The 15,847-nt window shown below is 27.3% G+C and overlaps 1 protein-coding gene and 1 long non-coding RNA gene across 2 annotated transcripts; both read right to left on the reverse strand.

The window, feature by feature from the left end:
- Positions 1-424: 424 nt before the first annotated feature.
- On the reverse strand, positions 425-2,439 carry LOC119766547. The gene is made up of 2 exons (XR_005276974.1): positions 2,381-2,439; positions 425-721 (listed from the first exon to the last, which is right to left on the reverse strand). It is a non-coding gene; the product is annotated as an uncharacterized LOC119766547 (long non-coding RNA).
- An 11,048-nt stretch (positions 2,440-13,487) lies between these two features.
- Positions 13,488-15,847, reverse strand: LOC119767378. Its single transcript, XM_038255853.1, has 4 exons — positions 15,246-15,847; positions 14,986-15,054; positions 14,527-14,794; positions 13,488-14,465 (listed from the first exon to the last, which is right to left on the reverse strand). The coding sequence occupies exons 3-4, from the start codon at positions 14,748-14,750 to the stop codon at positions 13,574-13,576; spliced, it is 1,116 nt and encodes a 371-aa protein (XP_038111781.1). The 5' UTR covers positions 14,751-14,794; positions 14,986-15,054; positions 15,246-15,847; the 3' UTR covers positions 13,488-13,573.

Below are 15,847 nucleotides of genomic sequence, written 5' to 3' on the forward strand. Positions count from 1 at the left end.
TTATATTTAGTACGCCCGCATAAAGTTTTACTATAAACCTACAGTAGATTTTATGGTTATCACACGATAAATTCTATGGTTATTTTTACCATGATTCTACAGTAGCCGTTATGTTTTTTCACCATAGAATATATCTTATTTTGGGAATTTATTATAAAAAGGGGTATTGTTAGCACAGTCACCATAAAATTTCGACTTTTCCCCATACACAAAAACCAAAACTATACATTCTACCGTATTTTCATTGATGCCTTTTCCGTCCAAAAAATTACCCTGACCATAGAAAACATCATACATTTATAATAAAAACAGTAACCATTACAATGGTTTGCACAGTAAATTCACAGTTTTTCATGGATTTTTCCATACTAAATAGTACGGTTGAAACTATATTCGTACATTGAAATAAATAACTACAGTATGATTCATTGTATTTTCATTGTATTTATTTTTTTCTCTCCACTAAATTGTACTGTAAAACATATATTTATACATTGAAATTAATGGTAAATATGGTAAGTTTTATTGTATTTTTATAGTTTTTTTCGTTGATTTAAAATAATTAGTACTTTTTTCCGCGTCGTTTTCTTTTAATATTCTGCTTCAATCCGAACTTTCTGACGTTGTTCGAAATGTTTGTAGCTGGTGCCGGAACTACTGCTTCGTACTTGGGATGAACTCTCGCGTATTAATGAAGCACAATCCTCAGTGGAATAGGCCCCTGTAAAGAGAAACACACTAAATTAGACATAGGAATATTTTCATATGTTTGTTTCTGGCACAAATGCTATTAAATTAGCTGTTACTAAAATTCTAAAATTCTAAAATTCTAAAATTCTAAAATTCTAAAATTTAAAATTCTAAAATTCAAAATTTAAAATTTAAAATTCAAAAATTCAAAAATTCAAAATTCAAAATTCAAAATTTAAAAATTAAAAATTCAAAAATCCAAAATTTAAAATTTAAAAATTCAAAATTCTAAAATTACATAAATTTTAATATCTCAATTTTCTTATTTCCATTTCCGAATTTCCTAATATCCTAATTGCCTATTTTCCTTATTTCTTAATTTCCTAATTTCCTAATTCCTTAATTCCTAATTTCTAATTTCCTAATTTCCTAATTACCTAATTACCTAATTTCCTAATTTCCTAATTGCCTAATTCCGAATTTCTGGATTCTAGTATCCGAATTTACTAATTTTGTAATTTCTTAATTGTTAATTTTTAATTTCTTAATTTCCTAATTTCCTAATTTCCTGATTTCCTAATTTCCAAATTTCCAAATTTCCAAATTTCCTATTTCCTAATTTTCTAATTCCTAATTTCCTAATTTCCTAATTTCCTGATTTCCTAATTTCCAGATTTTAATTTCCAAATTTCCTATTTCCTAATTTTCTATTCTATTTCCTTATTTCCTAATTTCCTAATTCCTAATTTCCTATTTCCTAATTTCCTAATTTCCTAATTCCTAATTTCCTAATTTCCTAATTTCCTAATTGTCCAATTTCCAAATTTCCTTATTTCAGAATTTCCTAATTTCCTATTTTCCTAATTTCTTTATTTCCTAATTTCCTAATTTCTAATTCCCTAATTTCCTTATTTCCTAATTTCCTAATTTCCTAATTGCCCAATTTCCTAATTTCCTAATTTTCTAATTTCCTAATTGCCTATTTCCTAATTTCCTGATTTCCTGATTTCCTAATACCCTAATTTCCTTATTTCCTGATTGCCTAATTTCCTAATTTCTCAATATCCGAATTTCCTAATTTCCTAATTGCCTAATTTCCAAATTTCCGAATTGCCTTATTTCCGAATTGCCTAATTTCCGAATTTCTTAATTTCCTAATTGCCTAATTTCCAAATTTCCTTATTTCATAATTTCTTTATTTCCTAATTTCCAAATTTCCTTATTCCCTAATTTCCTAATTTCCTAATATCCTAATTGCCTAATTTCCTTCCAAGATTCAGCATTTTGAGATTCGGTCTGATGAGCAGCTTTATATGTTTACATTAAAATTATATAAACATTTGTAATTATCAGTGGCATTCAAATTTGCAAATTCTATTATTTTATTTATTCATCAAAACAAATTTAACACAGGCACCGTGTCAATAAACGTCAAACGCTACTTTCTGTTTCTGTTATTTTCAGTTGCGTACCACGGGACCATCCATAAACCATGGCGATTGGCGATTGTCCACGATCCATACAAAAAAGATTTTTTTTGTATGGACAATTGTCCACGAAGGGGGTAACAGATTCCCAAAAAAGTGTCCACGTGGTTTATGGATGGTCCCCACTCAACAAAATTCTTTTCGTGACCTTTTCCTTGACCGTTGTTTGAACGTTCACCGTTGAGCATTAACACACAACTTACCTAACGATTTTCGCCTCCAGACGAAACGACCATCCTGAACAAATCCGGCCGGAAGTGTCAGCAGGCGCCGGGCCTGGTAGAAGAAGTCCCTGTAAAAAGAGGAACACACACAGTTTGTTCAGACCATTGCTCTCGCAAACTTGACCTTGACCATTCTCTTTGAACATAACCAAACTTTTCCGCACCCTCAGCAAACGTCAAATCAAAACAAATTGTTGCCGGATCTTTCTCCGATCTCTCCCAAAAGATCCGGCAACAATTTTGTATGGCTTGAAGTTTGCGGAGGGTACCAAAAAAAGGTAAACAAATCACTTTGTGCATCAGCCAATAGCTTGGGAAATTTGCCTGAAAATGCCTGCTGCTGTTGCGGGTGCGATTCCGCCCTCTCCAAGTTCAACAAAACTCCAAATACTCACCCAAATATGCGAAAATTCCGCCATCCCGCCGTTCCGGTTCGGTAACCCGGTGTATTTATTCCCAACGCGGATGTTGTTCCTTCACGAGCACACGCGATTCGACTTGAGAATTTTTGATTTCAACTGCGCCACACAAACAGGATCAAACACGCGCGCGGGTGAAAAGAAAATGACAGCCTTAATGACAGCTCGATCAACTATGGTGTGTTCGTTAGGGGAGCGTCGCCCAGATTAGGTGTCATGGTGCGTTCGTTAGGGGAGCGTCGCCCAGTTTAGGTGTCATGGTGTGTTCGTTTTGTGATCCTTAATATTTTTTGCCGTTTCTATTATTGAATAAAAATGATTAAATGTTTAAATGATTAAATGTTTAAATGTTTAAATGATTAAATGTTTAAATGTTTAAATGTTTAAATGTTTCAATGTTTAAATGTTTAAATGTTTAAATGTTTAAATGGTTAATTGTTTAAATGTTTAAATGTTTAAATGTTTAAATGTTTAAATGTTTAAATGTTTAAATGTTTAAATGTTTAAATGTTTAAATGTTTAAATGTTTAAATGTTTAAATGTTTAAATGTTTAAATGTTTAAATGTTTAAATGTTTAAATGTTTAAATGTTTAAATGTTTAAATGTTTAAATGTTTAAATGTTTAAATGTTTAAATGTTTAAATGTTTAAATGTTTAAATGTTTAAATGTTTAAATGTTTAAATGTTTAAATGTTTAAATGTTTAAATGTTTAAATGTTTAAATGTTTAAATGTTTAAATGTTTAAATGTTTAAATGTTTAAATGTTTAAATGTTTAAATGTTTAAATGTTTAAATGTTTAAATGTTTAAATGTTTAAATGTTTAAATGTTTAAATGTTTAAATGTTTAAATGTTTAAATGTTTAAATGTTTAAATGTTTAAATGTTTAAATGTTAAATGTTTAAATGTTAAATGTTTAAATGTTTAAATGTTTAAATGTTTAAATGTTTAAATGTTTAAATGTTTAAATGTTTAAATGTTTAAATGTTTAAATGTTTAAATGTTTAAATGTTTAAATGTTTAAATGTTTAAATGTTTAAATGTTTAAATGTTTGAATGTTTAAATGTTTAAATGTTTAAATGTTTAAATGTTTAAATGTTTAAATGTTTAAATGTTTAAATGTTTAAATGTTTAAATGTTTAAATGTTTAAATGTTTAAATGTTTAAATGTTTAAATGTTTAAATGTTTAAATGTTTAAATGTTTAAATGTTTAAATGTTTAAATGTTTAAATGTTTAAATGTTTAAATGTTTAAATGTTTAAATGTTTAAATATTTAAATGTTTAAATGTTTAAATATTTAAATGTTTAAATGTTTAAATGTTTAAATATTTAAATGTTTAAATGTTTAAATATTTAAATGTTTAAATGTTTAAATATTTAAATGTTTAAATGTTTAAATGTTTAAATGTTTAAATATTCAAATGTTTAAATGTTTAAATATCTAAATGTTTAAATATTTAAATGTTTAAATGTTTAATTGTTTAAATGTTTAATTGTTAAAATGTTTAATTTTTTAAATGTTTAATTGTTTAAATGTTTAATTATTTAAATATTTAAATATTTTAATATTTTAATATTTTAATATTTTAATATTTTAATATTTTAATATTTTAATATTTTAATATTTTAATATTTTAATATTTTAATATTTTAATATTTTAATATTTTAATATTTTAATATTTTAATATTTTAATATTTTAATATTTTAAATATTTTAATATTTTAATATTTTAATATTTTAATATTTTAATATTTTAATATTTTAATATTTTAATATTTTAATATTTTAATATTTTAATATTTTAATATTTTAATATTTTAATATTTTAATATTTTAATATTTTAATATTTTAATATTTTAATATTTTAATATTTTAATATTTTAATATTTTAATATTTTAATATTTTAATATTTTAATATTTTAATATTTTAATATTTTAATATTTTAATATTTTAATATTTTAATATTTTAATATTTTAATATTTTAATATTTTAATATTTTAATATTTTAATATTTTAATATTTTAATATTTTAATATTTTAATATTTTAATATTTTAATATTTTAATATTTTAATATTTTAATATTTTAATATTTTAATATTTTAATATTTTAATATTTTAATATTTTAATATTTTAATATTTTAATATTTTAATATTTTAATATTTTATTTTAATATTTTAATATTTTAATATTTAATATTTTAATATTTTAATATTTTAATATTTTAATATTTTAATATTTTAATATTTTAATATTTTAATATTTTAATATTTTAATATTTTAATATTTTAATATTTTAATATTTTAATATTTTAATATTTTAATATTTTAATATTTTAATATTTTAATATTTTAATATTTTAATATTTTAATATTTTAATATTTTAATATTTTAATATTTTAATATTTTAATATTTTAATATTTTAATATTTTAATATTTTAATATTTTAATATTTTAATATTTTAATATTTTAATATTTTAATATTTTAATATTTTAATATTTTAATATTTTAATATTTTAATATTTTAATATTTTAATATTTTAATATTTTAATATTTTAATATTTTAATATTTTAATATTTTAATATTTTAATATTTTAATATTTTAATATTTTAATATTTTAATATTTTAATATTTTAATATTTTAATATTTTAATATTTTAATATTTTAATATTTTAATATTTTAATATTTTAATATTTTAATATTTTAATATTTTAATATTTTAATATTTTAATATTTTAATATTTTAATATTTTAATATTTTAATATTTTAATATTTTAATATTTTAATATTTTAATATTTTAATGTTTTAATAATTTAATATTTTAATAATTTAATATTTTAATATTTTAATATTTTAATATTTTAATATTTTAATATTTTAATATTTTAATATTTTAATATTTTAATATTTTAATATTTTAATATTTTAATATTTTAATATTTTAATATTTTAATATTTTAATATTTTAATATTTTAATATTTTAATATTTTAATATTTTAATATTTTAATATTTTAATATTTTAATATTTTAATATTTTAATATTTTTACATTTTTATATTTTAATATTTTAATATTTTAATATTTTAATATTTTAATATTTTTACATTTTTATATTTTAATATTTTAATATTTTTATATTTTAATATTTTTATATTTTCAATACTTTTATTACATGATTCGCATTATTTAAAAAAATCGTTCAAAAAAAGTTCACACTATGCAACTATAACATTACAATTAAACTTACTGTAGCAAAAATTTGGGAAAAATGCATTATGAGATTTCCAATAACAAAACCATGTTATTTGCTGTCTTTATGAATTTTACGGTAGTTTTATTGTTTCAATTTATAACATTTCCAATAACAAAACCATGAAATTGACTGTAACCATGAAATCTACGATAGCTTTATCGTCATTCCAATGAAGTTCAAAAAAATCAACCATAATATCTATTGTAACTGCATGGTTTTGACAATGCAAATCATCATATAATTTTATGCGGGACTATTTCCCGCATAAAGATTTCTGATGAACTTACAGTAAATTTTAACGTTACAAAACGATAAAATATATTGTCATTTTGACAGTCTTTTAACAGTAGACAGCATCGTTTTTTAAGATAATTTGCGTCGTATTTTGGGATTTTACCATAAAAAAGGGGGGTTGCTATGCACCGGTACCATAAAAATTTCGAAATTTTTCCATACATTTTTTTTCCAAATACGACGCATTTTACTGTTAATCTAATGTTGCATTTTTCATCCAAAAACTCGTCCTGACTATAGAAAACATCAAACATTAATAATAAAAACAGCAAGCATTACAATGGATTGCACGGTCAATCTACAGTTCTTCATGGTTTTTTCCCTACTAAATGGTACTGTAAAAACTATATTCGGACAATGAAATAAATAATAACTACAGAAGGTTTTATGGTTTTTTCATATTATTTATTTTTTAATCCTCACAAAATGATACTGTAAAATCTATATACGAACAATGAAATTAATCTTACATAGAATACACTTTATAGTTTTTTTTTTCCAGGTTTTTAGCGAAGATGGCGAATGGTGAACGCCCGAAATGTTCAAATCGCGCAGTAGCACCAACATTAGAAAAAAAGTATGGCTGTCATGCCGTGTCACACTTGTTTCGTAATGTTGGTACCACTTCGTGATTTTGACATTTCGGGCGTTCACCATTCGAACGCCATCTTCGCTTAAAATCTGGATAGCCTCAAAAAGCTGTGTGCGTGTTACAAATCTTTGTTTCTTTAATATTATTCCTCTCCTTCCTTCTGTTCTTCGCGCACTTCCCGCTACGCACACTTGCACTCCTCACTACGCACTCAAATCTGGAGTTTTGTTAATGTCTAGTAAACCAAATTTTCAGTTTTTGCTTTTTGGATGTTTTTTATTACCCCTGACTCGACGGTTTCAAGAACACCCAAAAGCAAAAACTGAAATTTGGTTTATTGACCTTTTAAAAAAACTCCAGAAATGTCTTCCCCTTTCACCGCAGCCACTTCGTCGGACACCCTGCACGTCGTCGTTAAATTTGTACTCGGACGTAGACTCCGGCCGATTTCGACCTCTTGCTGGATAGAACTTTCACAGGAACTACGAGACTCCATTACACCTTTTCGCGCACTTTCTGTATCCAACCACGACAAATCGGACTGCCGTCGGGCCAATATAGAATCACCTTAGCACCTGCCATCAAACTGAGCTGGGAGTGTGTACCCTTGGTCATCAGCTGACCCGAGTGCGGTGGTGTTCCTCCTTCTTGTAAATTGTGGCCGGACTAGAACCCCCGGCAGCACGTGGACCATACGCAATCCACGATCGAAATAGTTCCTGTAGAAAAAGAAAGAAAACAATAAATTAATAACACTCAAACAAGGAAAACATCGAGCCGAAATCCGTTTGTTTATACCCAAGCAGGCCATAGAAATTGTCTGCAGGTGTCCACCTCGTTGATCTTCAAAAAAAAATCATCGCAGTTCAAATACTCACCCAAGTTGCAGAAAATTAGAACTCCCGTCAACATTCCGGATCCGTCACTCGGCAGAACGGTCCAACCAACTGGGAACGCGTTTAGCACCTTGCCAGCTGTCTTTTGTCCTGGAGGCCACGCCTCGACGTCGGCCGAACCTGCTTTCGATTCGAGAGCCTCTGTTGAGTTTGGTCCCGGAATCGAATGGTAAAAGAAGTCCCTATAAAAAGAAACACAACTTAGAAAATGCTGGCTGCTGCTAGTGAGATTCCGTCCTCTCCAATTATCACAAACTCCCAATACTTACCAAAATCTGTAAAGTTTCCGCCTTCCCAGAGCTGTTCCGGATCGATAACCCGGCGGATTTGACGCCGGAGGTGACTTTTTCACATTCACTCGGGATTTTTTTTTAATCTCGTTCAACACCACGGCCAAACACAAACGATACCAACAGGATTGAACACGCGCGCGGGAGAAAAAATGACAGCTCAACCATGGTGCGTTCGTTTCAGGAGCGTCGTACGAGTTCAGTGTAATGGTGTGTCCGTTGCAAGAGCGTCGGCTGCATAGGTTAAGTGTCATGTTGGATTGGTTGGGTTCGTTTATTGTTATCAGGGGTGACATTGGGTCTAAGGGGTGGGGTGAGGGGGAAGGGTGGAGGGGGTGGTTTGTGAGATTGGGTCATAAAAATGCTGAAATTTGTGTTTAAATGTTCAAATGTTTAAATGTAAAAATGTGAAAATGTAAAATGTATAAATGTAAAAATGTATAAATGTAAAATGTATAAATGTAAAATGCAAAATTTAAAATTTAAAATTCAAAATTTAAAAATTTAAAAATTTAAAATTTAAAATTTAAAAATTTAAAAATTTAAAAATTTAAAATTTAAAATTTAAAATTTAAAAATTTAAAATTTAAAATTTAAAATTTAAAAATTTAAAATTTAAAATTTAAAATTTAAAAATTTAAAAATTTAAAAATTTAAAAATTTAAAATTTAAAATTTAAAATTTAAAAATTTAAAATTTAAAATTTAAAATTTAAAATTTAAAAATTTAAAAATTTAAAAATTTAAAATTTAAAAATTTAAAATTTAAAATTTAAAAATTTAAAAATTTAAAATTTAAAATTTAAAAATTTAAAAATTTAAAATTTAAAATTTAAAAATTTAAAATTTAAAAATTTAAAATTTAAAAATTTAAAATTTAAAATTTAAAAATTTAAAATTTAAAAATTTAAAATTTAAAATTTTAAAATTTAAAAAATTTAAAAATTTAAAATTTAAAATTTAAAAATTTAAAATTTAAAAATTTAAAAATTTAAAAATTTAAAAATTTAAAAATTTAAAATTTAAAAATTTAAAAATTTAAAAATTTAAAATTTAAAAATTTAAAATTTAAAATTTAAAAATTTAAAAATTTAAAAATTTAAAATTTAAAATTTAAAAATTTAAAATTTAAAAATTTAAAAATTTAAAATTTAAAATTTAAAAATTTAAAATTTAAAATTTAAAATTTAAAATTTAAAAATTTAAAAATTTAAAATTTAAAAATTTAAAATTTAAAAATTTAAAATTTAAAATTTAAAAATTTAAAATTTAAAATTTAAAATTTAAAAATTTAAAATTTAAAAATTTAAAATTTAAAATTTAAAATTTAAAAATTTAAAAATTTAAAATTTAAAAATTTAAAATTTAAAAATTTAAAATTTAAAAATTTAAAAATTTAAAAATTTAAAATTTAAAAATTTAAAATTTTAAAATTTAAAATTTAAAAATTTAAAATTTAAAATTTAAAATTTAAAATTTTAAAATTTAAAATTTAAAAAATTTAAAATTTAAAATTTAAAATTTAAAAATTTAAAATTTAAAAATTTAAAATTTAAAAATTTAAAATTTAAAATTTAAAATTTAAAATTTAAAATTTAAAAATTTAAAATTTAAAAATTTAAAATTTAAAAATTTAAAATTTAAAATTTAAAAATTTAAAATTTAAAATTTAAAATTTAAAAATTTAAAAATTTAAAAATTTAAAATTTAAAATTTAAAATTTAAAATTTAAAATTTAAAAATTTAAAATTTAAAAATTTAAAAATTTAAAATTTAAAAATTTAAAATTTAAAATTTAAAATTTAAAAATTTAAAATTTAAAAATTTAAAATTTAAAATTTAAAATTTAAAAATTTAAAATTTAAAAATTTAAAAATTTAAAATTTAAAATTTAAAAATTTAAAATTTAAAAATTTAAAATTTAAAATTTAAAAATTTAAAATTTAAAAATTTAAAAATTTAAAATTTAAAATTTAAAAATTTAAAATTTAAAAATTTAAAATTTAAAATTTAAAATTTAAAAATTTAAAATTTAAAATTTAAAATTTAAAATTTAAAAATTTAAAAATTTAAAAATTTTATGTTCTTGAATTTAAAAATTAATATATTGTGTTGTCAATTGTTCACGCTCCTTACAAAAAAAGTGTGTGGACACCTAATCTATGAAAACCTAAAAGCAGCAAACACAAAATAAACTCTAAACACTGAAGGTTGAGACACAGAGCTTGTCTGTGGTTGAGTGTTCAACATTAAAATAGTGCATTTTATCAAAATATCACATATGACTGTTTAAAATTCAATTTAGCATTGAAATTTTATTTCTTGTATATTAAAATTCATTCTCAATACTTACCAAGTTTAACTTTTTTTTAAATCCTTAAAACGAAACGGAAACGAAGTTGACTTTATAGCTGTTGGCCACCATTGCTATCCAGGTTTATAAGCGAAGATGGCGTTCGAATTATAAACGCCCGAAATGTCAAAATCGCGCAGTAGCACCAACATTAGAAAAAAAAAAGTATGGCTGTCATGCCATGGCACACTTAATTCGCTTAAAAATCTGGATAGTTTGCTAGTACCAACCACTAGTGTCTTCTTTTTATCTACAAGGACTTTGCCGCCCTGGGCTCCTAATTTTACGAGACCATGTCACGGAGCGAAGGCGCTGAAAACCCATCCTGACACTTAGCATTTCAGGGTGCCCGCTACGGGATCCGAACCGGCGACTTGCCGGCGACCTCTGGATTGAGAGTCCAGTGCGCGGTCCGATTGATCCACACGGAATGGACAATCTTTAATCAATTTAATTTAATTTTTATCCTTGCAAATATTTTTCATAGTTTATGTCGCTTTCTTCAAAATCGGCTCGAAAAATCAGGAGGTCTAATCAGCTGAAAACAATCTTAAATGCATTTACTGCGTTGATAAACTTATTTAGCATGTTTGAGCGCGTTTAAAAATATGTTTAATGTTTGTGAAATTGAGGCAGTACCGCAATTTTTTTGCAAAACAAAAAATTGTATTGAACTTAGATATTTTGAAAACTAAAGATTGCAAAACAATTGACCAGGTGTAAAATGCATTTTAAAACACTTGTTTCATTCAAATATTGAATCCATTTGAAGCTGGCGTATTTTATATTTCAAAGAATAACAATTTTCCATTACGTAACTAAGATATTACAATGGAATTTACTATTGCTAAAAAATTTAAAAAATACATCATCATATTACTAATGTCAAAACTATGCAATTTGATGTATCCATACATTTTACGGTAGCTTATTTGTTATAACTTTATGAGACTTCCAATAACAAAACCTTCCAATTAGCTGTAACCATGAATTTTATAGTAGCTTCATCGTCATTCCAATGAAGTTGTAAAAAGTCAACAATAAACTTACCATAAATATTATAATATGTATTGTAATTGCTTAGTTTTAACAGTGCAAATCATCATATAATTTTATGCGGGTTCGCATTTGAGTCAATTTTAACACAATAAAACATTCTTCCGAAACATTAAAACTGATACAGTTAAGATTGATTCCACAGAGATTGTCGAACTGGCGCCGGAACTAAATCGTTAATAATCTTAATTTTTTGATGCTTCGAATATTTAGATTAGATATACAGGATAAAACTCACGAGGTGGTCACTTGAAATATATTTCATTTATAGCATACGTTCATCCGTATGTGCATCCATATTTACGCGCATGTACGATTCCTACATGATTTTTGTTTCAGTGTTTTTCTCAGTTGTCATAGCAGACTGCCCTTGTTTACAAACAAGTTGAACGAAAACAAAGAGCACGACAGAAATAATATCCAAGCTGCAGCAGGCTGAGGCGAACTCGGATTGGAAAACAAATTCAAAGTTATGGCCAGCCTAGCTCAGGAAATCTGCGCCAAGCTGTGTCCCGAGAAGACTATTGCGGTATCAACTTGCATCTGCTGGAAGGCGCATCACATTTGGCGGCTTGCTTAACGAGTTCAATGATAAGTTCCGGGAGGTTTAAGGTGGCGGCCGGTGCTAGAACAGGGGCAGTTAGGCGCGATCGATTGGACAAGGATGTAGCAACATCGAAGTAGCAGCAAACTAAACAAGAAGTGAGTCAAGCCAAAATGGACAAATTCAAGCATCCGGTGGCATCGGTGCTCTTGGGCACATTCAAGCAAGCTCATGGTTCGAAATTAAGCGCTAATTGCACGTTGTCCTTTGCCGCCCACCCTTTCCGTACCTGCTGCTACTCCCACCACTACTCCCGATGACCACTGCGAAGACGAACTCAACGAGTTGTGATGGTCCCGAAGACCGCTGGATGTTTCTGAGTGCCGGCGATGGTCCCCGCGCGAATGTTTGAACTTTTTCTCCTTGCGCTCGTTGCAGTTACCGGCCGATCTTCATCGGCAACACAATCGGGTATGGCTTCATCAGAATTACTCACATCCGGAGCGGACATCCGTGTTACGACCGAGTAGAAAACCAATGAGAAGCAGAACGCCATTACTTGTACCTCAACCTTTGTGATAGCGATGCCCGATGGCAAGTTGGTGTACCCAGTGTTACTCACTAGGCGGGGCCAAGTCTACTCTCATGACAAATTATTTTCATGGTATTGTTTTGAAGATTACCTTTTTTTCTATTTCCAAAACATTTTAACTCCTATCCAGTTTGATTTGGGTCTGGTGTCCAGATACACAAAATCTTAAAAAAGAACCACGACCGGTGTTAAGTTCCAGATTAAGTAGCAGGATTCAGAAGACCATGTCCATTCATTCAAGGTTGAATAGTTACGGGCCATTGGACGAAAATTGTAAACGCCTCGAGTGCGAGTTACACTTATCGAATCTCCAGGAGAACATCACTGTGGGAACCAGCTCATGGGTCACGACACTACTCCATCACTGAATAGGAACCGTCGTCTGGGGAAAATGTAGACTTCATTCTCAACAGGGACAACACTTTTTAGATCATTTAAGAGTTTCAAATTTAAATATCGAACTAGGTTGTTAGTTGTTTTGATTTTATGTGAACTAGCACGCACCATGTTAGGCAAGATATGCACGCTGTCCCACCATATTTGATTTGTTTTAGATTTGGGGAGTGTCCATAAACGACGTTGTGTTATTTAAAGCCTTCTATATTACAACCCCCACTTTGCAAGTGATTATGTGTCTGTTCTAACGAAAACCAATCGATCATTTTAAAACATATTATCAAAATGACTAAAATAGCAGTCCCAATTCGCCCTATGTGTCCCGATTCGCCCAAGATTTACTTATAAAATGGAAAATAAAGAACAATTTATGAAATGTTTGTTTTTTTGCGTTTATTCAATCATATTGATTCCATGAAATATTTCGAGTGATGTGGAACGAGTATAAAGTTAATCGGTTGATTTTAAGGTTTTTGTTTACGATATCTGGTTAGTCTAGCCGAGTTGGGTCGCGAACGACCGCGTGAGAGCATCCATACAACTTTGCTCTTTTTTATGATGTGAATTTTCCCAGTTGAGTCTCTGATACGGTATGTGTGTTTTGTAGTACTGCTATTTCGCAACTTGAGCTCCCCTTTGAAATTTGCGAAAAGTTGTTCAGCGTCGTAAATCTCGTCTTCAACCGAAGAGTGTTCATCCTCATTTGACTCGGTGCCACTTTCATCATCTTCCACAAGGGCGTCATCTGTCGATACAAATTCTATGTTGTGAGACGGTTGCTCCAAGTCTGAGTCCGAATCAGAATCGACATCAGATGATATTCCAGTAGTTACGAACTCAAAGCTGGTGTCATGGACATTCATTGAGTCCATGAAGTGATGAGCTTCGGTCGTTATTCCCAAGTTGAGCAGGTCATGGGCAGCTTGTACTCTTGCTTTCTCAATCGTTACCCTTACTTCATCGTCGGTCGGCATCGGATGTGGCGGGTTGGGGTATTTGTTCTGCTTCCGAATGATGTTGTTGAACTTAAGGTCGTTCTTTCTTCGATACGATATTTGAGACTTCATAAATGCGTTTCTCAAACGTTCTCCCAGCTCCTTCATACTAAATTCACATGCGGTCTCATTGGTTGCCGTCATGGACCGTAACTCGCGAAAAACTTCCTCCGCCGGTTGACTCGAAAAGCATAATACCAGAAATTGTTCAGGACAATCGCGGCACATTTCAGCCAGCAGCACCAGCCCATGTGCATCGAGTTCAAGATACTGATAAGCGTTAGATGTGATGCATTCCTTCCCGACAGATTTTAACTCGATGCATTTATGACGCCAACAACGAATGAGAAATAAAGCATGCCTAGAATGTTTTAGTATATTTAATCAGTACATGTACAGTTTAAATTTAGATTACGACTTACCAGATTTTAAATATCCGTTCAAGTGGCACAAGGTTGATTTCGCAATATGCTTCATAAATTTGACTCATCAGCTGTAGAAGCATAACCGTGCCCTCACTGCCAGGGACAAACTCTTCGAAACAGTCCCGGACATCCTTTTGCATTATTCTCCACGTTGGATCGAATTTCATCCTATCCTTAGTGGATGCATCGGTGTCGTTTAATCCATGTTTGTCTTTTGACATTGTGTTGATAAGTAGTAAGTGGTCCTTGTTGATAGTCAATATACCTGAAATTGAAAAGAAATTGAGTTAGGATAAAGGCCATTACGTAATGTGTTAACTCTTTATAACAAACTTTTAAAAGAGAAAGAACAATTGCAAAATGAGGAGAACATAAATTAAAAAAAACCAGAAAAGTTATCCAACTAATTGTGTAAGACAGAGAATTGAAACGTTTTTAAACATAATTATGGCTTACCGAATTTCAGCTCTTTGGAATTGAGGAGCTTATTCCGTATTTTATTCAGCAGATGGATGGTCAATATACCTGAAATTGAAAAGAAATTGAGTTAGGATAAAGGCCATTACGTAATGTGTTAACTCTTTATAACAAACTTTTAAAAGAGAAAGAACAATTGCAAAATGAGGAGAACATAAATTAAAAAAAACCAGAAAAGTTATGCAACTAATTGTGTAAGACAGAGAATTGAAACGTTTTTAAACATAATTATGGCTTACCGAATTTCAGCTCTTTGGAATTGAGGAGCTTATTCCGTATTTTATTCAGCAGATGGATAATGTCTTGGATGTACACCAGGGTGGCCACCAGATTTCGATTTTCAATTTCCCGGTTTTTTCCCGGTTTTCTCCCGAGACCAGAAGGAATTTTCCGGAATGTTTTTAAACCAAATTACAATGTTTTTTTAGGCTAACGTTGGTATCAACATACTTTTGGAACGCATACATTTGGTTCAAAGTTTGAGTTCCTCAAGAAAGCTTTCAAATATCTTGAGTACAAAGTAAGTAAGTTGAAAACGAAGCCGTTTTTTCTGTTTCCTATCCAAACCTCTAATTTTCTAATGATTGGGATTTTTCATCATCATGCTCTATAGATTTTACAAACTAAAAATAAAAAAAGTCTTTTAATTTTTTAGAATAACATAAATTATTATTAGAAAGCAGGAAATGGCATTTACAATTTATTAATTTTGTAGAAAAGATTTGCAAAAATACATTGTTATCAACATTTATATAAATGCTCGTAAAGTTTCTTTGAAAAAAAAGTTTTGTGTATTCAAGAAGAACGATTCTTCCAAGAATTATCAATTTCTGTGAATTAA

This window comes from Culex quinquefasciatus, chromosome 1 (assembly GCF_015732765.1).
Source record: "Culex quinquefasciatus strain JHB chromosome 1, VPISU_Cqui_1.0_pri_paternal, whole genome shotgun sequence".
NCBI lineage: Eukaryota > Metazoa > Arthropoda > Insecta > Diptera > Culicidae > Culex > Culex quinquefasciatus.